General features: G+C 49.6%; 2 protein-coding genes and 1 long non-coding RNA gene across 3 annotated transcripts in view; 1 reads left to right on the top strand and 2 right to left on the bottom strand.

Moving 5' to 3' along the window:
- The window catches only part of CPA5 (carboxypeptidase A5), a 47,943-nt gene extending 42,062 nt beyond the window's left edge, over positions 1 to 5,881 (bottom strand). The window contains exon 1 of the mRNA XM_045052755.1: positions 5,797 to 5,881. The gene's annotated coding sequence lies outside the window, so the exon portion shown is untranslated. The remainder of the gene's footprint in view (positions 1 to 5,796) is intronic.
- Positions 74 to 21,746, bottom strand: CPA4 (carboxypeptidase A4). The gene is made up of 11 exons (XM_003983051.5): positions 21,542 to 21,746; positions 16,903 to 16,984; positions 16,366 to 16,500; positions 15,169 to 15,267; positions 12,263 to 12,364; positions 10,841 to 10,945; positions 10,020 to 10,130; positions 8,275 to 8,365; positions 6,858 to 7,057; positions 5,797 to 5,881; positions 74 to 801 (listed from the first exon to the last, which is right to left on the bottom strand). The coding sequence occupies exons 1-11, from the start codon at positions 21,607 to 21,609 to the stop codon at positions 614 to 616; spliced, it is 1,266 nt and encodes a 421-aa protein (XP_003983100.3). The 5' UTR covers positions 21,610 to 21,746; the 3' UTR covers positions 74 to 613.
- On the top strand, positions 16,487 to 18,097 carry LOC109497609. Its single transcript, XR_002153914.3, has 2 exons — positions 16,487 to 16,898; positions 17,417 to 18,097. It is a non-coding gene; the product is annotated as an uncharacterized LOC109497609 (long non-coding RNA).
- Positions 21,747 to 23,187: the final 1,441 nt, after the last annotated feature.

Below are 23,187 nucleotides of genomic sequence, written 5' to 3'. Positions count from 1 at the left end.
TCCACTACTTTGTATCAGACCGAAACCAAACAAAAACCAACAAAAGAAAACAAAAGAGGAAGACCTCCACGGATAGCCCTACAAGATTTATTTTTCAAAGACAAATATATTCAAGAAGGAGTGAGATAAATGAAAGGAAGCTCGGTGTCATCTCAGAGACTGATCTCAAAGACGAGCCATGGTCTCTCCCATGGTGCCTCTCTTGGGGCCCCAGCAGAGCAAGGTCACCAGCTAGGCTAGATTGGATAAGGCTAGAGAACCACGTTCAATGTCTTTTTGTTCCAAAAATGAGGTAGAGGCATGCCACCCAGTAAGGAGTGACCCTACGTGTGGCCTACCCAGACAATCACACGAACGGAAGGGCCTACGAGGGGCCCAGTGAAACAGCAGGACCAAAACACAGCAGGGTAGCAGCAGCGCCTCTCTAAGGTCCACCACCAGAACATACGAGCTTCAGGGATGAGGGCCAGAGAGGGGCTGCCCTGCGTGCCCCACAAAGCCAGAGGGCTCTGACTCACGCATGAAAGAACAAGGTCCCTTTAGTAATAGCTTTAGCGGGCAGGCAGACGCGGGGATAAATGACAGAAGACAGGGTCAGGGTGGGGCTCTTCGTCTAGTAGAGGTTGTCCCGCACATGCTCCATGATGGTCTTCAGCCCCAACCAGGTCTCCTCGGCAGTGGGGATGATCTGGTTGGCTGGTAGGAGGAAGCCATAGTGGCCGGTATCTCTCAACTCAAACGTGAACGCATACTTGATGCCATTATCGTATGCCCAGTCAACGCTGCTCCCACTAGCTGGGTCTGTAAGTCAGAAAAGAAAACACTTTGAAGCCCAGCTTCTTTCAGGGTTAGAAGGGAAGGAGCCAGGGGTTCAGCCTGCCCGTGATTCCTTAGGGACCTAGAGTCCTTTCTGTAGGTCATCAGGCCTACGACACATGACCACTGGTCTGATGAGCCTCTTCAACAATCTCAAACCAAGAGATGTTAAACCCTTATGCCCACCTTGTCACTAACTCACTGTGGAGACTCCTTCAGGTCACTCAGAACCAGTCTGCACAGAGTATGATAGGCAGCCCCCGAGACAGCCCCAGTGATCCTTGTCTCCTGGTCTTCACATCCTTGTACAGTGCACTCCGACAGTGAGTAGGGCTGACCTGTCCTGGGTAACTGACAGGCGGCTACAGAAATGATGGTGTGTGACCTTCAAGGCTAGACCAGAAACACTGTGGCTTCCACCGCGCTCTCTTGGATCATTCGCTCTGGGGAAAGCCAAGTAGGACAGTCAGAAAGCGTCCTACGGTGATGAGGTCTATGTAGCAAAGAACTGGGGCGTCCTGCTGATACTCAGCACGCTTGGGAAGCACCTGAGTGAGCCACTTTAGAAGCAGACCTGTCCGGCCCCGTCGAGCCTTTAAATGACTCTAGCCTTGGAACTAGACTAGCAACCTCAGGAGAGGCCCTGAGCCAGAGTCACGCAGCTAAGCCCTTCCTGAATTCCTAACCCAGGGAAACAGTGGAAGAAAATAAATGTTTATATTATTTTCAGCTGCTAAGTTTTAGGATAACTCTTTACATAGCAAGAGATAAGGGATACACGGGGATCCCTTTGCCAAAAGGGATACACTGTCCCTTTGCCAAAAGGCTGGGGAAAGGAAAGAGGCCTACCTTCCTGCTTCTTCCCAGCCAAACTCTACTAGAGCAGAAACTGTCTAAAAGTGCAAAGTGTGGGTGACACTGAATCGCCAAATAATGACATCCAACAGCAACTATCATTTCTTGAACATCCACCACGAGCCCGTCATTATATTGGAAAGTTTACATGTATGACCTCATTAATCTTAACAAACCCCAGTGAGGGGCGCCTGGGTGGCTCAGTCGGTTGAGCGTCCGACTTCGGCTCAGGTCACGATCTCGCAGTCCGTGAGTTTGAGCCCCGCGTCGGGCTCTGTGCTGACAGCTCGGAGCCTGGAGCCTGTTTCGGATTCTGTGTCTCCCTCTCTCTGACCCTCCCCCGTTCATGCTCTGTCTCTCTCTGACTCAAAAATAAATAAGAATTAAAAAAAAAAATTAAGGGGCGCCTGGGTGGCGCAGTCGGTTAAGCGTCCGACTTCAGCCAGGTCACGATCTTGCGGTCCGTGAGTTCGAGCCCCGCGTCAGGCTCTGGGCTGATGGCTCAGAGCCTGGAGCCTGTTTCCGATTCTGTGTCTCCCTCTCTCTCTGCCCCTCCCCCATTCATGCTCTGTCTCTCTCTGTCCCAAAAATAAATAAACGTTGAAAAAAAAAAAAAAAAATTAAAAAAAAAAAATTAAAAAAAAAAAAAAAACCCAGTGAGGGGCGCCTCGGTGGCTCAGTCGGTTGGGCATCCGACTTGGGCGGACTCAGGTCATGATCTCGCGGTCCGTGAGTTCGAGCCCCGCGTCGGGCTCTGTGCTGACAGCTCAGAGCCTGGAGCCTGTTTCAGATTCTGTGTCTCCCTCTCTCTCTGGCCTTCCCCCATTCATGCTCTGTCTCTCTCTCTCTGTCTCAAAAATGAATAAACGTTAAAAAAAAATTTTTTTAATAAAAAATAAAAACCCCAGTGAGGTGGGTAACACTGTCCTTATTTTTCAGATGAGGAAATCCAGGCTCAGAGTGGGTAATTTACCTAAGGAAATACAGACAGAAAACGGCAGGATTGGAATTGAAACCCGGGTCCCTCTGCTGATAAAAGCCCGTGCTTTCTTCAACCTCCTCCCAGTCCATTGAGTAGAGTACACGTCTGTTAAACGAAGACATGGGTTCCTTTTGTTTTCCCACAATTCCTGAGGGTTGTTTCCCATGATACCATTTGTGATTTTTCTAGAGATGCTGCTTCTACTGCGATGACACGCCCCCTGAGGTTATGGAACAGACCCTCCTAGAGTCTCCGAAATCCTTGTGCGGTTACCACGTCCTTCTCTACCCTGGGAAAAGGCTGAATAAAAAACAGATGATGGCACCAGAAATTTCTAGAGGTTCGTTATATGGCAAACTCAAGTATTTCAGAATACCTTTTGAATTCAGGAAGGAGCCAAGAAGATCTCTGCTAAGCAAAGTGATCAAGTGCACGTACTTCACTGTACTTGGGTCTCTGCTCAGAATCTACCCACTCTTCTAACACGAGTGGGAACACACTACTAACATGCTATTAAATACACACGTAGGGGCACCTGGGTGGCTCAGTCGGTTACGCGTCTGACTCTTGATTTTGGCTCAGGTCGTGATCTCACAGTTCATGGGATCGGGCCCCGAGCTGGGCTCGGTGCTGACCATGCAGACAGAGCCTGCTTGGGATTCTCTCTCTCCCTCTCTCTCTTTGCCTCTCCCCCACTCATTCTCTCTCTCTCTCTCTCTCTCTCTTTCAAAATAAACAAACACTAAAAAAAAAAAAACACTGTCTTTTTAAATTAACATTGGAAAATTATTCCCTATCAGCACATATAAATGCATCTCATTCATTTGTGGGGCGGGGGGGGCATACTGTCTCACCGTGTGAATGCTTTTATTCAGTACTGTACAGATGGACATTTAGGTGTTCACCAGTCTTCCGTGACTATAAACGATGCTGTCATGAACATCCTTCATCCTCACAATCTAGCCACGAGTCAGATGAGCCCAGAGAACTTGTGTCCAAGCCCTGAGCAGACCAGAATCAGTGAATGGAAGGGGCGAGGGTTGCTAGAGGCAGGTGGCCTGAAGTCGCAGTCTGACCAGAGGAAGGGGACATGAAAACTCTTTAACGCAGACACAAGAATTAGAGAAGCAAAATGGGCTGGGGCTGTCCAGCACAGGGATTGAAAACGCGGTATGGCACAGAAAGCCTTCAGGACGTAACCAATGATGCTCAGAAGGCCACTCCGTCATGAAAAAAAGGAGCTTAAATCTCTTGTCCATGCTCTGTTTAAGAAGGCAAGAAAGCAGGGTACCTGGGTGGCTCAGTCGGTCAAGGGTCCGACTTTGGCTCGGGTCATGATCTCACAGAAGTTCGGGCCCTACATCGGGCTCGCTGCTGTGTGCACAGAGCCTGCTTTGGATCCTCTGTCTCCCTCTCTCTTGGCCCCGCCCCCGCTTACATTGGCACGCTCTCGCTCTCTCTCAAAAACAGAAAAAAGAAAAAGAAGGCAAGAAAGTGTGAAATTCACATGACAACTGTTTTCAGCTACAATGGTTAATCTAAGAAAAGGTCCAGCCCTTGAAGGGACGAATGTCAGCTATTCGTGTAGCACATGCAATAATAACCCATAGAATTGGGGTGTTATTACACAAAAACTGATTACATTTTGGAAAGCCAAGGGGGCAGACAAAGCCTTGAAAGAATACAGAAGATGCACTCTGGAAAGACTTAGGAAATGTTAGGTCTCCTGGACGACACTCAGGAGAGCCTTCTTCCTCTTGCTCTGGAGGAGTCCGATGAGTATCTCTTGATCTTGGCACAGCTTAAGCTGGGAAGAATGTGTTTGATGTGGGACGACAAGGCCGTCCTTTAAACTGGAGTTTGACCCCAAAGCCCCGACTGTGGTGACCCACAAAGCTCTTTTGAGAAGGCCTCGTCAAAGGACTCCTACCAAGTCTCTCTAGCTCTCTGCAGTCCCGGACTCCGTCCTCACTGATTAAGCAGAGAATGGAGACTCTCCTGACGTGCTTCGCCTCTGAGGAGCCCCCATTTAACAACACTAAGAACAATAAACCATGAATAATTAATGGACGGTTGCTGCAATTAGCCACACAATGACAACATCAGGCTAATTGCTTTCTACAGCACGGTGGCGGTGGCGGCGGCCATGATGGCAGCGGTGTATGAAAGGCAGACAAGAGGGCTGAGGTCAGAGTCCAGAGGGCCCAGCAGGGCGGATGGAGCATCTTCCCAGAAGAGGAAGGCGAAAGGGACAAGCTAGCCGAGGATGAAGCAGTTGGATGGCACGGTCATGGGATGGAAGAGGACAGAAGTATCAGCAAGTTTGCAGGGGCTCTGAGGGTGGACCAACTGTCAGAAAGTTACCTACAGAGAAGGCACTGGGGGGGGGGGGGGGGGGGGAGAAGGGCGCCATCTTAAAAGGTGCCAGAATTGTGCTCCTCGTGTTTGTATTTTTACTTCCCCTTGATAGCTAGACTCGTAGAGAACGAGAATATTCTTCAATTTGACCTTTAAAGATCAGGCTCACAGAATAAGGGAACCGGAAGGTTCTCAGCAGGAACAGGGTGAAATGCTCAGATGAGACACTTCAGTGAGAAACCAGAACAGAGGTTGAAGCTGTAGGTAATGAGCCTCAAGACCACCTTCAGGTTTGGAGTCTTGGTAGAGGTTTTTTGGGGGGCGGGCGGTTCGGCTTGATGTTGACCATCGCACAGAAGATCCCAGATCCCAGTATGCTGTGCTCCAACACGTGCTCACTGCTGACGGGAAGGTGAGCGAACCCCCCTCCCCCCCCTCAGTACCACCACCTCGGTCTGCCGATCCAAAGGTGGCTTTCCTTTGAATTTTCCTTTGAAAATCCTATGTCAGGATCTTTCCTGGAATGTGAGGAACGCAGTCCAGCAGGACTCACCTCACTGTGGGCACGTGATAAATGGCCCAGCAGTGGTGATGGTACCAATGAGGACGACGCCTGCAGCATGGACGATCACACAGGCTTGACACAAATCTGGTCTACCGCTAACGACTAACAATCCGACTACAGTGTCGTAAAGCCTAACTTGCAGCTCTTCTCCCACTTCCTTCTTCTCAAGTTTCCTCTCAAAGCATTTTCTAAATAACCGATGCACACAGCGAGTACTTACAGACAGTGGTGCAGGTAGGACCCACTTGGTACGTCGTGCCCGACAGGGAAGCCAGAGCTTTGGCCGCACGCCTCGCCACCTTGTCCTAGAAGGGGGAGTCGGCGGAGTGAGAAAGAATGGATCCCACAGCCTGACATCCCCCAGCTGTTCTGCACTGCAATGGTATGGAAGATTCTCGGCCCCTCCCCTGGGTTTCCCTTCTGGTCTCCTTCCTTCCCATCCAACCAGAGCCAAAGCCTGATACACAGAGATGTGGAGGGCTGCTCACCAGCCCATTGGGAGCCTAGTAAATACACCACCATCTTCACCTCTCCCGAGGGACGGGAATGTCGTGGTCGTGAACATGTGAGAAGGCCAAGTTACGACGTCCCAGAGGAAACCTTCTAAGAGTTGGGCGTTCCTGGAGTGGAAGTGAGACGGGGCCACCGTATGTGGATGTGCCCTATGCAGAATGCCCGTCTGAGACCAGAATCTAGTCCACACCTAGCATGAGCCCTGCATCTGCCGGGAGGTTTATAGGCCAGCTATGGCCCTGGGCAGGGGGGCGCTCTCGAACCGACCAGCACAGTGGGAGAAGCGCTCAGTCACCCTGCAGGTGCAGCCCTGCTTGAGCCAGTCCACCCTGAGTGCCTGTTCACATCCTGGGGCGAGTCACTGTATGTGACACGGAGCACCCCTAGGCTGTAGCCTGTACCCTACTTAAGTTATACCTTGACCAGAATGAGGAGCACCTCCCCCTGACCCTCCACAGCGCCACCCGCAGTTCTTGGCAAGCAGTGGGTCCGTGACACATTTTGGTCAGAAAAATAATTGAGAAGGAAAGGACAGGTGCAGGGGACGGTCCTTGAAACTCACAGCAAACACAGAAATAATGAGAACGGACTTCTACCTGCCCCCAGGAGGTCTGATGGCACATTCCAAAGGGCAGAGAGAGAAGACCCGGCCCGATGAAATAAGCCCAAGCTCCCGGACTTTCCCTATAAGCTGGAAAAACAACCACTGTGGCAGCACCCCAGGGTCAAGCAGGCCCAGGGCTCGGTAGAAGGTAGCCCATCACTCACCAGCTCATCAGCATCTGGGGCCTTCTTCACTGTGTATCCATACGGATACATCAGCAGCTGTGAGTAGCTGTGCAAGTCGATGAAGCATTTGAAATTCCCATGTTCTTGGATGAAATCTACCACCGACTTCACCTCCACTTCCGAATTGGCATGGGGTCCGTGGTATATTTCAGAGCAAGGGTTGTCACTGGCTCCCTCTCCTGTGGGGGGTGGGGAGGTGGCCCAAGCAGAAAGATTAACCCGTAGGCAAGAAAACAGAAATGCAGGACACTCAACCCAGAAGAAGGGCGGAAGGCATTGGCAGTGGACAGGTCAATGCTAGAACCCCCCCCAAGAGACTAGTTAGTCCACACTATGCGTACATTGCAGGGAGGGCGCAGAAGTGGGAAGTCAGGGTACTGCATCTGCCTCCAGAGGGGGAAAACTGGGAGGAATCCTTTAAACGGATAGAGTTGACCTTGTATTGTATCACTCAACAGTTGTCATAAATAATTAATATCATTCCTGACAGTGGGTTGTAATTAACAAGTATTCGAGATAATTAATATGAAGACCAATTAATAATGAAAATGACTCCATTTATTCTGGTGTCAACTCATTCTCTTGGTTCAGATCTTAATGGCCAAGGGCTGCCAGAAATAATCTATTGTTGTGGCCAAAGTCTCGTATTTGACAGGCATTTAGAAATACTGCCTTCTTTACTCCACAACAGAGCTCCCTGAGGTATTTGGCATGAGTGTAAAACCACCCCAGTTGTGGGAAGATCTGACTTCACTTTGATGCCCTCAGTTCCCACATGTCTATCAGCTCCTTTCCCACAGCCACATTATTGTCCCCGCCAACGGTGTGTGTGGCAGGCAAGCTGCCCTCTTCCGAGTTATCACCAGGAACCCGTCCATCTACCCAGCCACCCGCCCAAGAGAAGCAGGGTGACCGGGGTATAAGGCATAGATCTGTACATCCAAGACTACAACAGTTTCTCAAACATTAGTGTTCTTTTCTTTTTTTTTTTTAATTTATTTGGGGGGGGGGGGGCAAGAGGAGGGGCAGAGAGAGAAGGAGACACAGAATCTGAAGCAGGCTCCAGGCTCTGAGCGGCCAGCGCGGAGCCCGACGCGGGGCTCGAACTCACGAGCCGTGAGATCATCACCTGAGCTGAAATCAAGAGTCTGACACTTAACCAACTGAGCCACCCAGGCGCCTCAAATGTTAGCGTTCTTTTAGGAGAACAAGAATTGCAGAGTTGTTCCTTTTCAGAATTATCCAAAACAAGAAACACAAAAACCCAAGACATAGTGTAAGGGACTGGCCCAAGTCTCTCAGTGAAGCAGGAATGGAGCCAGCCTAGAAACTGGCTCCCTCACCGCCAGCTGGGAGCCCTGTGGTCCAGGCTTTGAAAACCATGTCCCCAACCTACCTGCAAAACTAGCATTCCAATTTCTGTTTGGATCAGTACCAACGCAACGGCTTCCAGGATTTATGGACCGTGTCTTCCTCCATAATCGGTTCTGAAAAGTCCATCAAGAAAGGAACACACATCCAGAGACGGGTCAGGGCACAGGAGAGGCGAAGGTTTTCTCTGGGGGTCTATGATGGAGACGGGCACCACCGAGGGGGCAAGCTGCTTGTGGCTCTGCCTGGAGTTTCACTGGGGCTCCGGTCCTCAGTGACTGAGCCGTCTCCGCTCATCTCCCAGAAAGGAAAGGCTTAGCCCTTCCGGCTCAGAGAGAAGGACTCCCCCAAAGTGTCCTGATAAGAACCTTATTGGGGCGCCTGGGTGGTTCAGTCGGTTGAGCGTCCGACTTCGGCTCAGGTCATGATCTCACGGCTCGTGAGTTCAAGCCCCGCGTCAGGGTCTGTGCTGACAGCTCAGAGCCTGGAGCCTGCTTCCGATTCTGTGTCTCCCTCTCTCTCTCTGTTCCTAACCCACTCGCATTCTGTCTCTGTCTCTCTCAAAAATAAATATTAAAAAAAAAAAAAAGAACCTTATAATGCGAGAACCAGCCTGATACCACCTGAACCCACCAGATAACTCTTGGTTTCAGCAAAAGTAGGACAAACAGGCATCATATACCCAAATGATCGCCGGCGCGAGTGACAGGAAGTGCACAGTAGCTATTTTATTCTTGCCTAAAAAACCAACCTGAATCCAGTCAAACTTCAAGATCTGACTGCCAGTGAATAGGAAATATGGGGGATCCGGAAACAAATGACACACAACAAAGAAGCCATCAGCCAAATTCGGAACGTGAGACATTCTGCAGGACAATTTACTCAATTTCTCCAACAAATGAATGACATTTTAGAAGATGTGTGTGGGGCGGGGGTGGATAACTGCTGTAGATTTAAAAAGCCTGCAGAGGGGCGCCTGGGTGGCGCAGTCGGTTAAGCGTCCGACTTCAGCCAGGTCACGATCTCGCGGTCCGTGAGTTCGAGCCCCGCGTCGGGCTCTGGGCTGATGGCTCAGAGCCTGGAGCCTGTTTCCGATTCTGTGTCTCCCTCTCTCTCTGCCCCTCCCCCGCTCATGCTCTGTCTCTCTCTGTCCCAAAAATAAATAAACATTGAAAAAAAAATTAAAAAAAATAAAAAATAAAAAAATAAAAAGCCTGCAGGGCGATAACAACCAAATACAAGCGCGGGCCTTATTTGGGTACTGATTTCATTAAATTGAGTCAAAAGACATTTTAAAGATAATTGGGGGAATTAGATGATATGAAAGAACTTCCATTCATTTTTTTAAAAGGTGACAGTGGTGTATTGTTTGGGGGGTTTTTTTTGTTTTGTTTTGTTTTGTTTTAATTATCATCGACTAGCGATGCATACTAAAGGAGTTCGGGGTAAAAATAACCTGATGCCTGGGATCTGCTTTTAAAGAAAAGGGGGAAAAGGTGTGGGAGGGAAAGAAATGAAAGGAAGATTGGTAAAGGGTTGATAATTATTCAAGAGCCATGACAGGGAGTTCATTAGACTCTTCTCTCTAACAGAAATATTCCCTGGCGACTCTCGGCTCAGCGAGAGACTGAAAAACAAGAGCCCAAGAGAGCTCCTAACCTGCACACGTGTGCGAGTTTTCTCCACGTTCATACAACTAGGCAGGCGGCAAAGCAAGGGATTCAACCAATTGCCCTTAACTCCAAGCCCGGCCCGCTCAGTATGACTCACTTGAGTTTGTGTGTACACATATCCGTCAGGATTGGCCACAGGCAACAAGAAAATATCCATTTTCTCCAAGATGGAGGTGATGGTTGGGTCCTTCCCGTAATCAGATGCAACCTGAGCAGAGACGGGAAGCTCGTCAGCGATGCCAGGGCAGGCCGGGGTGCTAGGTCTAAGCCTGTGTATCTTCCCCCAGATGTCCCTCTGCAGCCTCCCTGCCGCCCTCATAGACACGGCCCCGTGCAAAGCTCTTGGAGCACTTCGAAACCTGGGGGCACGTGGCTCCATGAGGACGTCAACATTTGCAAGGAGTCCAGGGCTGCCTGGTTTATTCATTCCTTCCAGGGGGTGGGAAGAAGGGAGGGAAGAGCCACATATCATGATAGTTTGGGGGGAATCTGGGCCCCCACGCACAGCACCCTTCCTCTCCCTAGCGCTGCCTTAAAGCAGACCCTCCGGAGGGACACGGAGACAACATGAGGTCCTCGAGGGTCTGGAGGGCTAGGAGGGGACTGAAGGCAAAGCTCGTCTGAGTTTCACTGCTGAGGAGACTCTGCTCCCTTTCTGCGGGGCTGACTGCGGGTCAGTGTTTCGGGGCCACCTCTGCAGCTCATTAGCTTGCTCGTTGCCATGAATGCACTTTGTCATTTAACCGCAGTGCCCTGACCAAGGGGCTCTGACCTCTTGCTTCTCTGATCCGAAAAGGCCCCCAGCCTACTGTCTATGCAGAGTGCCTTCCCACCTCGTCCCCCAGGCCCAGCCTCATGGGATGCTGCGGGGGCACCCCCGGCCCACCGGAATTCTTAGCTAATACCAGGCGACATGACCTTCCTCGCAGTCCAGATCGCCGTGGCCACCGAGATCCACTCCCGGGAATGGATGCCTGCGTTCAGCCAAACGGCCGGCCGCCGCCCGCCTTCTGCAGTGCCGAACTGTGGAAGGAGAAAGAGGCCAGGAAATGACCCTCCTGCCCACGTCTCCACTCACCTCTCCACTCCCCAGCTCACCCCTATTCATTTAATCCATTTAAGATAATTCAGAGACCAAATGTTCCTGAGGGCACCATCTATTTATCAGGCTTCTCCGTGACCAGGGAGCTTAATTGGTTGGCTGTCAGGGCCCAGCCGAAGCTCCGGGCAGCGTGAGCTGCCCCCGGGTTGGAAGCAAATGGGAAGGGGAAACAATTGCTATTGTGAATTATAATGCCAGTGTGATTAGAGATAATATTATGTCTCTTGAAAGACCTCAAATGGTATCCCAACAGAGAGAGACACAAAAGTGCATGAACCAGCCTGTTCTCGTTGATGCAATAAATGAATTCGATTTTAAAAGGAGGAAGAGAGAGAGAGGTTCACTATAGCTCTTTGTAAATGGCCTGAAATGAATTCTGGCTCCCGCCTTTTAGTGTGGGGCTGGGCCGCCTTGGGTCAGAGTGTGGTGCTAATGAAGCCAGAGTCTGCATCAGATTGGCAAATAATCTAAATTTATGGGGATTATTTTAGGGCAAGCAGTTCAGTGGCAAATCTCCTCCGGCTGGTAATTCAAGCACCGCTATGAGCCAGGGTTCCTCACGGCTTATACAAAGCTAAGGATTTGACAAATTCTTAGCACCATCAGTTGCTCCGTGGCTCCTATCTCCAAATTCCTTTTATTCATTTGGCTGGATTATTTATGTAATTTATGTCCCTGCCATAAATTCCCTACCTCTTTTGCCAATATAGACCTGAATCTGTTAGAAATATCTAGAAATTAGGCTTTGTGCAGCCAAGGAGCATAGGCTGGGCTTAAAATTACATCAACCCTAAAATTAGCTTCCTAGATTGCTTTTCCAATAAGTACCCCTAAAAGCAGAAGAGAATTTGTAGAACTATCCCCATTTGTCTTACTTTACAGAGGTAGGAATGAAGGCAAAAGACTGTGGCCCATCTGAGAGCTTTCTGGAATACTAATCGAACCCACCCCACGCCCACCCCCACTACCCCTCACCCCCACTCCCTTTGATCCTGCCTTTCAATCAAAGCTTGCAATGGGATGGATTCCTTCTAAGTTCTAACTCGTTCCACATTAGGCGAAAGCAGAGGACTCTCTGTCAGACCAAACCTGAACCCCAGTAGATGTCTCCCCACGCCCCTGAAGTCAAGGGGATCCTAAGAAGCTGTCTCCTTCAGAGGCCTGAGGGCTGGGTCCTAGACGCAAGGGACCAGGAGCCTGAGTCCAAGTCTGGCCCCTTGAAGAGCCTGGGGTCTCACCTTCAGTACATACATGGACCGGTTTTCAAATGAATGCCCAATCTTCACTCTGCTCGCCAGATCAGGAAAATCTCCAGCAATGCTATCCATCTCGTGATAAATCTGAAGCACGAAAAAGTGAACTCAGGGGCGTTTAAAAATTTTGTTCAGCTCTGGGTAGGTATCTGTGAATTTCATCTTACTGATCTCAGTGATTTCTACCAGCCCTGTGATCGTGGGATTGGCAACATTATCGCCCTGGAATACTTATTCTTGAAGAGCTGCCTAAAGAGTCCTTTTCAACGATATTCTAGAAAATAACACATTTGATTTGTCCATAAAATTATAGGCCACTAACCTAGAGAGAGACTTGCACAGATACTTCGCCAACAGTGTGGTGCCTTGCGCCATACTAGACTGGATAAATCAGCAATTGCCCCGTTTAGCCGAGGTTTTTGAAAAACGATCCTCTCTAAGCTTTTTGATCACTTTCTCCACGAGGTTTTTTTTTTTTAAAAATTACCATACGCCATATGTGTGTGTGTGTGTGTGTGTGCGTGTGTGTGTATTTGTTTTATAATGTGCATATGTTATGTGTTCTACATGCATACCGTATATTATGTACGTTATATCACTGGAATAATGCACCACAAAAATATACTACGTACACTGTAAAACAACCCAAAGAAACAAAAACATTAATAATTGCATTAATAATAAATATACACGTATGTAGAACGTCAATAGAAGTTGTAAGGTTTCTTCCTCCATCCCAGTGAGGCGTCTCCCTTACCCCCTGTAGTACAAGCACCCCACTTTGGAGATTCCTCTATCGGCCTTAAGAGAACGAGTGAAGCCCTGTAAATCATAGTTACAAATGCTTCCATTTGTTTTCAATTTTTTTTAATTTGATTTCAATAGAGTTCATCCATCTTAGTTGCTCAAACCTCTTGAGGGTCAAAAGAAGGAAATAAATACGTTTATATTTAGCCCTTAAAAGTGGAAGAGGGAGCTTTACAGAGGAGAAAAATGTGCAGTCAATATAAAATAAAATCAGGCTTCAATGGTTTATCAGAGCTGCAGTCAATATGGCAGACTGAGCAGAGAAGCAAGAGACCGCCCGCCTCCCCCACCCCCGCAGATGCATAACAGCAAGCCAGGCAAACTACAATGAGAATAACCCACAGCCAAGTTTAAAACTCAAGAAAGGAGACACCGCAGGGGCAAGAAATGAAAAGGGAACAACTAGCCATCTGGGTGCAAGGTAGAAAACGCAACACGGGGACCAAACACCTGCCATGGGCACTGCGGGCTTGCGGCCAACCAGGAATAGCAACATAGAGCACAGGACCCAGCGTGGGCAAGGGGCTGGAACTTGAGAGCTGGGAACCAGCCCTTCCAGCCACGAAAAGGGCCTGGAAACTCTACCTACTGACCCTAGGAAGTGAAGCCAAAGCCGGAGGCCCGCACCGAGCCAGGACAGGCAAGAGAGTCACCCAGGTAAAGTTACAACGCCAAGCTATATCCGGAGGGAGGGGTCCCATTCACACTGCCAGCATGAGGGGAAACTCGGCCGAGCAACTAACAGAAATAACAGCAAACATGAGATTCCCACCAGAGACATAAGAAGGCCTAAGTGGCTACGGGATGAGAGCTCTTCAAAGCTGTTTTTAGAAAGAACTGCATGTGATCGAGCCAAGAGGGAGATAGCACACCAATGCCCAGCAGGGGGCCTCACGGGAGGGGTTGGGGGGGGGGGGACACCTAGAGCCAGAGGGCAAAAGCAAGTGCTTGAGAGAGTGAGGATCCCATGGCAGGCAGGCGAGGGGACGGAGTTCCTGGGGTCTTGGGTGACATTTGCAACCGGTTAAGCTCAGCTAGGGAGTGCCCCACGTTAACGAAGCTAACGTCATGGGTTTGATCCCTGGGTGAGCCCTGAGCTCTGCTTTTGTCCATGGCCCGGGACTGAACTCCTAACTTGATCCAGCTGTTCTGCAGATGTATGTCATTGGTCACAAGAGGGATCAAGGGCCAGTGCGGTTGGAAGTATACACAATAAACAAAGCTACTGACAATCAGGGGAAAGAAGTGAAAACAGTTGGTCAACCTTGGAAATCACCCCTCATCTAGAAGAAAAACAACTCCAAGTATATGCCTCATGCAAAGCATGCCAGGAACGCCGTCTTTGGATAAAAAGAACAACATGTATGCAGGTACAGGAAGGATAGTAACAATTTCGTTTTGAGGTGTTGTTCTGAGCTAGAAGAGAGCTTCCAGACTAATGTAGAAGACATCGAGGGTCGTAACAAAACTCTGCTATGTGTGATGCGGTCCCCTTCTGTAGCCCCTCTTGATTCCTCGAGTTCTAATAGCATATTAAATTTTTCTGCTCCAAGTGTTTTATCGTGAGGGTTGGCTTACCTTGAAAGTCAGTCATCTATATAAAGTGGTTTTTAACTAAACTCAGCACCAAAACACATTAGGGAACAAATATACGTTGTAAGTAATCATGATAAATGAGTGGAAATATTTGGTTAACCTTGGAAATAACCATTTGTCTACTTGCCTGGAATAAGTAACGTTTTAATCTGGGTGAGTAAAACACAGGGATTATGGTGGGGTATAAGAAGGTTGAATTACAAGGACGGAAATGATTGTAATTATTCCATGGTTTTCTTTAAGGGGTTGCCTTAGAAAAGAAGGACACATGTGGGAGAAAATGTTCAGTTGTGTTTCACGGTGCTCTTAGGTGCTGGTGGGAGATAAACGACCCAAGAATTACGAAGAAATCAAAGCGTTCCCATTGTAGCCCCTTAGTAAAAGGGTGTTGTGCTAAGGACTAACACCTACCTCCTGGAAGTAAGAAAAGGGGTTACAAAACCCAGGGTTCTGACAACCTTTCTCTTAACCTGCTCTGAGACACTTACCGCTTCCAGGGAATGGTAGGCCCCATAGTTGAAGTTATCACCGCTTCGCTCTTGCCCTTCATTGTGTTGCATTTCTTCATCTTCATGATCTAAAAGGGCCTGAGAAAAGACACGGCAATGTCGTGAAGTGACCCACTGGACATGGAGGTTCGTGTTGTTTCTGCCATGTCTTGGCACGAGCTGGCCAAGATGGCGGCACCCTCGTCACACAAATGCCAAGGGGCAAAAGGGGGTCAGATTTTTTTTCTCCATATCTATAAAAGCTTACTTCTTGGCACCCAATGTACATCACCCCATTCGAAACCCACTTACTCCCCAAAAGCAACATATGTGCTATTTGGTTAGTCTACGCTGTGAATTCTCTAGGCATCAGCCCGCATCTGGTATCCAGTGCCTCTGAAATACACAGCTTGGGAAACCATTCAGAAACAAAGAAATTCTTATAACCACTCATACTTTGAAGGCTCCTGGCAGATGTCCGTGACATGTGAGGATGATTAATAAGCTCACAGCTGCTCACGCCATCAGGAAACTCCCGGGCCAAATCACCAATTAGTCCATAACCCACCTCGGTGAAGGAGAGAACATGAGCCAGGCACTGTCCTGCTGCTCAGATACAGGTCGCGAGGCTGGTGTCTGGATGGGTGGTGATGTCCCCTCTGCTGAGAACTGTTGGTGACATTCCCTCTTTCTCAAAGGACGCTTTTCATGACTGGTCTCCGACACCCCCCACACATACACACGCACACTCTTTCCTTCCCTCCTGACTTCAAATACGAAAAGGGACGGAGGTTTAATACTTGCGGGGCACCTACGACAGACCGGGCACTGCTGGGCATTTTACCTGCGCTTAATCACTTAATTTTCTCGACAAATTGTGTGAAGTAGGTCCTCACTGGTACCATTTTACTGAAGAAGAAATGGAGGCTCGAGCCATTAATAGCATGTCCAAAGTCACACAGCTGGTAGTTAGCAAAATCAGGATTTGGATCCAGATCTGCCCAGTTCCCTGACCGACATAATGCTCTTTTCTATTACAACATGTCCCACTAACAAGTCACTGCACTTGACCTCCCTAGGCCTCAATGAGCTCCTCTACAGAATGGAGAAGGATAAGACCAGGACTCGCACGCGTCTCGGATCCACTCTGGATGCTTTGGCCTATGCAAGCCCAGTTAGGGACCTTGCTCTACCCACCTGCAGGTCTCCGATTGTCACCGAGTACTCTAAGCCCTGGGACTTCAGGAAGGATTTGACGGGCCGCAGGCTGACAGATGGGACCAGGACATCCACAAGACGACTGAAGGCGGAGGGAGCTTTCCAAACGTCGAGCTGAAGAGAACAGAAATAAAACCAGGTTAAAGGACGGTTCAGGTAACAGGCACAATGAGCTCATTCTTCTGGAACGACTGCCAAAAGCCAGGGTGAGCCCTGAGGAGCTGGGCTCCGCCCAAGGGCAAACGCTGCCCTTTTCGCGGTGGGGTCGGGTCAGGCCTACCCAGAAGGCAATACCGGGCAAAGTCCAAGAAGTAAAAAGTCGATGGCAGACAGAAAGACGGAGCCCACTGCTGAGGCCTCCCATCGCCCAGGACAGCAGCGCTGCGACCTACAGCCCGGAGGCACTTGACTGATACAGGACTACGCACAGAAACTTCAGGAGCAACAACGCCAGCCGTGCTAATCGTCTCTCACCAAAGTCAGAGATACCCAAGAGGACTAAGAAGAACCAGGTACCTTAAAGTTGTCTGAGTTCACTAGCTGACTTAGTTTGCTGATCTCGTCTCCATTTCTGACGTTAATCCTAAAAACTTGGTCCCTGGAGGGGGGGGGGGGGGGCGAAAAAGAAAAAAGCAAGAGATAATGGTCAGCTTTCAGCTGGCAGATAAACCCCAAGCCTACTCTCCCAGACATAACTGGGCCGAATGAGAGGAAACGGTCTAGTCTTTGGTTATAACGTATAGCCATTAAAAATAAGACTACGTGGCAAATGTGAAAAAGCGCTTATAGTATAACTTGAAGGGAAATATTAAGCGAAAGAGCAGGACACAAAATTGTATGTATGCCATGATTACAAGTATGGAAAAAGCAGATGCATTGGAAGAAAAACAGACAACGGAAATATAGCAAATGCTGACAGTGCTTATGTCCGGGTCGTGGGATTATGGATGACTTACTTTTTTTCCCCTCGTATCTGTTTTCTGTAATGTGGTCATATTACTTTATAATGAAAAACATATATATTTTGCAGAAAGGAATGTTCCCGAGTTACACGCAAAGCTAACTCAAGACATAAAGAAGCACTTCTTCACTGTCAGGGGCTAGGACCGAAACTCTGGCTAAAGGTCCGTGCTGGAAAGAGCTGGAAAAGAGAACAGACCTTCTGTCCTCGGAGGGTTAGCTATTTGCTGGGTGGTCTCTCAATCCTGTCCAGCTCCAGAACTCTATACAAATACGAGTTACAACACGGGCTAGGGTGCTGGGACTGACTCGGGACTCAGTCCTCCCGAGGGGGCGCTGAGAAGGCCCAGAAGGGAGCCGGCCAGTCCCGAGCCCCCCTTTGTCGTCTGTCCTGAACTCGCTTCGTGTACACCATTTAGCTTCCGCAGCAGCGGCAGGGGCAGAGGCCCCCCGAAGTCCTGTGTGTGGGCGGGAGAAGGCCGAGCCTGAAAAGCTGCCTTTGTGCCCTCAGCCGGCTCAGGGAGCCAGGGGAGCCATTAGCCCGTTGCTAGGTGACGGCCCGAATGAATCCGCACTCAACGCTGTCACATGCGTCATCCCTTTACACGAATGAATGCGGGAAGAGCTGCTGGAGAGGGCTGTGGGCTGAAGGACCTGTTGACAGAGAAAATGGTTCTGTCACAGGGAGCTAAATGTGCAGCCTCACGAGGCAGATCCGCATCTTCTGATCAGAAAACCGGCTCGATCCAGATGGGGCTCTCAGGGTCTAACTTTGTTCTGGGAGGTTCTGGAGAATCTCCAGGGGGTCGTCTAGTCCAGCCCCGAGGAGGCAAGGGTTGCTTCCGCTCCGGGGGGGGGGGGGGGGGGAGGTCTGGTGGAAATGCCAATGCCAAGGGCTCGCTTTCTCCCAAGGCGTCCAGTCTCCACAGGGTCCTTGGAGGTGGGCAGCTGAGCCCATCCCCCCGGAGCTGTTGAGGCCACACTGGAGAAGCCACTGGCTGGGCTGGGGGGGGGGGGGGGTCTCAGCCTGAGCCCAACAGGCTTGCTAGGAGTTGAACTGCAGCCCTAGGAAGGTGGGGAGTCAGACTACCATTTCCCGGACGCAGGCAAGCAGCCTCGCAAAAAAGGAACACGTTGAAAACAGAAGAGGAATCCTTACTCCTGGCTAAGTCCCGGGCCCCATCTGCCGAACTTACGCTCTGTCGCAACCCACCCCCCACACTCCAGCAACGGGGAGTCTTTAAAAATGAGTGTTCTAGAGAGCACCTGTGCACTGACATCTCGGTTGGCAAAATGAGGCATCTTGTAAAACACAACGCTGACTAGGACAATCATAAAAAAGGAGTGGAGGGAGAAGGGACGGGAATAGAAAGAAAAAAAAAAAAAAGGAACCAAGAGCAAGGAGCTCTCGAGAGTATGAACGGCACGTTACACGTGCAGCCCGAACGTGTGTTTGACTTTCCCAGGGTGGTAAGTTCACAACAGCACGTCCACACTCCTGGGCAGAGTCCACAGGGCAGCGGAACACAGTGAAATCGAACTGGCCCTGAGCGTGAGTAAATCCACAGCACAATTTCATCATACCCTATCCGCCAAGCTACCGGGGATAAAGACACAACTGTGGGGTGCAGGGAGGCAGAGTCGAAGGGCTGGTGCGGAGTGGGGCCCTTCCCCATCTGTCTCTCCTCCACCTCTCCCTCCTACACTCTCTCAGGGCCAGCCTCACCGAAATCCCAAATTCACCGCGGACTTTGCCCTTCCGTGCCTTTGCACATGCTGTTCCCTCTAGCTGGTTGCTAGCCCTTTTCCTTATCTTCCTGGCAATCTCACACTCCGGCTCCAAGAACCAATGTCGTCAGCCGTGAGGTTCTCCCCAACCCGGAGGCAACGTGAGGGATGGTCTTCAGACGGCCCTAAAAAGTGGGGGGGTTGAGGGGATCTAACATCATTCTCACGAGCGTAAGCCCGCCAGTGCCTAGAAGCAGAGAGAACGTAAGTAGGTGCCGGGTGAAAGGCAGCCATTTTCTTGCCCTAATTGTCCTTGTCTCTATTTGCAAAATGCTCCTTCCCGGTCCTGGAAGTGTGGGTGGCCGAACCCAACCTATCTCTGCCATCTAGAAATCCAAAGACCTCAAACTCTTGCTGGAAATGGAAGATTGGTCCGGGGGAGGGGATCTACTGGGATTTGCAAGTTGCCACGTCTACCCCTGCTGCTCCCCACAGGTGATCTCCGCGCTCTTGCTAACTCTGGTCCTCTTCCACACCTCGGGCTGTCCAGCTGCCACCAACGCGATGGCTGGTGACCTCCTCTCACTCACCCTCACACTCATCCCATGTTCTGGACGCCCTAGTGCCAAGCTTCTATCCTTCCCCCATTTCCATGAGGGCAAAGCCAAGAGGCCCGGCCCTTGTGCCTTTCTCGCCCAGATCGCCGGCCGGGCTTTGCAGCCACCACAAGACATCATTTCATACTTCCTGTTCTCTGCCTGCCCTGCACCTCTAGGCATCCTGGCCGCCGTCCATCCTTCAGATGGCTGAAGACCAGGCCACGAGACCCCAGCAGAGTGAGACACACTGGGGAAGTAGGGAGTCAGGTGAAAGAAACACAAGCTAGGGGGTGACGGGGGCGGGGGGAGAGCAACCATTATCTTCATCTCCATCATTACTGCCCCCCAACCCCCAGCCAGGCTGGGTTCTGGCTTCCTACCACATGAATGCCTGGAAAGGCCTTGCTAGAAACGTTCACTGAGCCAGGTGTCTGGGACAGGTCTATGGACCCTCGGAAGGATTCCACCACCCTTACTGGGTTCCCTAGTATAGGATGAGAACAGATTGGGGGGGTGAGCTGCAATTAGCTCAGGCGCGCAGCCCTTTCGGTGCAAGTCCCTGTGGCAGGCGATCGAGTGCCGGGCCCGGCTGTCTCAACTCAGGGGTCCGTCCAGTGCGCTGTAAGCGAAGTCTGTATCCTGAGAAATAAAGATTGTTCCAGCCATGTGAATAGCTGCAGTGAGAGCCTGACGGCTCTCTGCGTCAGCCCACATGGCAGCGAGCATAGTTATTACACATCTACTGCTGAGCTGCCTGCGGAAAAATCTCCTTCTCTGGTCACCTGCTATGCCCAACCCCTCTGAGCTCTTTGACGGTAGACACCAGGGGTGAAAAGAAATCATCACCATAAAAATTACTCGATCTCATATAAGTAATTACCTCAATAAACATCCCCAAAGTCCCTCCAGCCAGATAGTATATTAGAGAGTAAACTAACACATATAGACATATCTGTGAGATACGGGACTCTGTCCGGAGACTAACTTGGGTGATAGCAAAAGGGTATGGGTTTTGCCTCCAGAGTTGCAGCTCCCCTGCTTACCGGCTAAGTGGCCTTGGGCAGGTTCCTTAACCTTTCTAAGGCTGAGTTTTTTCATGTTTAAATTGAGGAAAATAACACCCCTGCCTGGCAGAGTTGCTGCGTGATCCAAAAGATAATGCACATGAAAGCTCTTTGCAAATGGCAAAGCATTATGCGGTAATGAGTTATTAGAATTCAATCTTCTAGCGGGGGACCAAGGCACCCCTTCATCTCACCTACCTCCCAAATGTCCTCTCCACTGCAAAGCGCAAAGCATTCTGCAAACACACCACACGCGCGCGCGCACACACACACACGCAGTGTACAAGTGTATCCTTGTGTCAATTTTCACAGCTGTGGCTAGGCAAGACCTATCCAATCTCCACGTCCCAGGCACTGATGAGAAAACACCAGCTCTACAAAGCCTTCACCATTAACCAAGAGGTGAAACCAAAAAGCCTAATAAGACCCAGGTTTTCCGCCTAAGCATGGCAGAAATTAGAAACACCTTCTGGTAATTCTCAGTAATTCATAATATAGAAGTTAAGAAAGTAGGAAAGGCCTGGAACTGACCTTACCAATAAGAACTAGGAAGTAAAAGAACTGATGGGAGATTAGGGAGCTGGGGAGGGACTGTGGCGCCCACCTAGTCCTGATTTCACAGATAAATTGAGCCTGAGAGAGAAGGAACTTGTCCCAGAAGGACTGGGACAGAAGCTCATGTCTTCTTTCCCAGTGCCACTCCACTTGAGATATAATCAGCCATTCATTTTCAAATCCATTTGGCTCCTATATCTCTGAACTAGCCAAATAATGATAATCATAATAAGTCCAAAAGGAACTTACCCAAAAAACTTTTCTCGGCCACAGAAGCTGAGCCCAATAAGGGCCCCAAAGAACAGTATCCACTTCATGTCCCAAGGGTGTCAGTCATAGAGTGACTGAGTCAAGCTGTATTTATAAAGAGTCTGAAGCAGACTCATGTCCTCAAAAATGCTAATGCGATTCCCAATCACCCTTGCAACTGTGATGGTAGGTCAGACGAGCACCTACCAATGCCTCTTCCATTCCTTTCGAGTGATAAAGGCCAACCCTCTTGATTTACCAGGTCAGGAACTTGCTCCTCAGGCTGGAAAAGCCTGTGCCAAGGGTGCCATGTTGCTCATCACTTGGTATTTAAATAGTGTTTTTTGAATAAACAGGGAAGTCCCACAGTGCTGGAAAGAATTTACGGTGATAGAGGGACACCTGGGTGGCGCAGTCGGTTAAGCGTCCGACTTCAGCCAGGTCATGATCTCGCGGTCCGGGAGTTCGAGCCCCGCGTCAGGCTCTGGGCTGATGGCTCAGAGCCTGGAGCCTGTTTCCGATTCTGTGTCTCCCTCTCTCTGCCCCTCCCCCGTTCATGCTCTGTCTCTCTCTGTCCCAAAAAACTAAATAAACGTTGAAAAAAAAAATTTAAAAAAAAAAAAAAAAAAAAAAAAGAATTTACGGTGATAGGAGAGGCCAAACTGTAAACCTGAAATGAAGTTACCTCTAGAATAAGAAAGAAAGTAAAGACTATCAAAGAAACCCCAAGCCAACTTCAAGACCACACACTCCATAAGCCCTGTCAGAGAATTTCACCAGAACAGGTCATAACGATGAAGAGTTTGTGACCTCTGTTATGAATCTGACATCTAATTCTTACGACTCCACTAAAAAAGTAGAAATACAGGAGGTAAACAGGATAGGAAGAAGTGTTAGTCTGGATAAAATCTCAGTTTTCCTTGGGGTCTGAGTAAAGGTAAGGCTTAACGGTATTATTAATCATAAGACTCTGTTACATTCGCTATACTCTCAGTCTAGTGTCCTCTCTGCCGAATCACAGCAGAACATATGAAAGGCACTCGTGATCTCCACAACTTCTTCAGGGATTCTGAGGCCTTCGAGTCTGTCCTGGGAGCTCCAAATCCTCAAATTTGGAGCCCCACACCCAAAGGCTCCCCCATCCCACTGTCCCTATGCCCTACATCATTCGTTCTGCTCTTGCCCAAGGGGAGTGGACACAACCAAAGATCACGATAGGGAGGGTTAAAGAAAAATTGTTCTGACCCTTGTTAAAACTGTAAGGAAGACTTTATTCAAGATTATTCCAAGAGGGCTCATGCATCAGAAGAGAGCAATTGTGTTCAACTCCTAGTACAGTAAAGACAGTGGGGGGGAGGGGGGGTCAGTAGATGGAAAACTGCTGAGGGAAGACATCAGGGCTAGGGGGCTTCTTGTTTAACTGGACTAACAGGGTTCTTGCCGCAGGCAGACCAAGGACTTAGTCATCAAAGGTGGAGGATGAGGCACTCAATCAGATATCAAGGACTGGGGGATGACTTCACAGGATCCTTTGCTAAGACTGACTTAGACAGGGCCCACGGACAAGGCCCAGTCAAAAAGAGGGCTCAGAGAAGCCTAAGTAAGTTTGGGCCAAGGAGTCTTTGTCAGGAATTATGGAGCTAGAG

This window comes from Felis catus, chromosome A2 (assembly GCF_018350175.1).
Source record: "Felis catus isolate Fca126 chromosome A2, F.catus_Fca126_mat1.0, whole genome shotgun sequence".
In the NCBI taxonomy this organism is placed as follows: domain Eukaryota; kingdom Metazoa; phylum Chordata; class Mammalia; order Carnivora; family Felidae; genus Felis; species Felis catus.
Note: the sequence above shows the minus strand (reverse complement) of the source record. Positions and strands in the feature narration are given on the sequence as shown.

Bases quoted from the DNA above. Each gene is read 5' to 3' on its own strand.
- CPA4 (XM_003983051.5), bottom strand. From the start codon at position 21,609: ATGAAGTGGATACTGTTCTTTGGGGCCCTTATTGGGCTCAGCTTCTGT. The intron at 16,985-21,541 runs GTAAGTTCCTTT...CCCCCCCTCCAG, and splicing joins GGCCGAGAAAAGTTTTTTGG to GGACCAAGTTTTTAGGATTA. The intron at 12,365-15,168 runs GTAAGTGTCTCA...TTCGTGCTTCAG, and splicing joins CCTACCATTCCCTGGAAGCG to ATTTATCACGAGATGGATAG.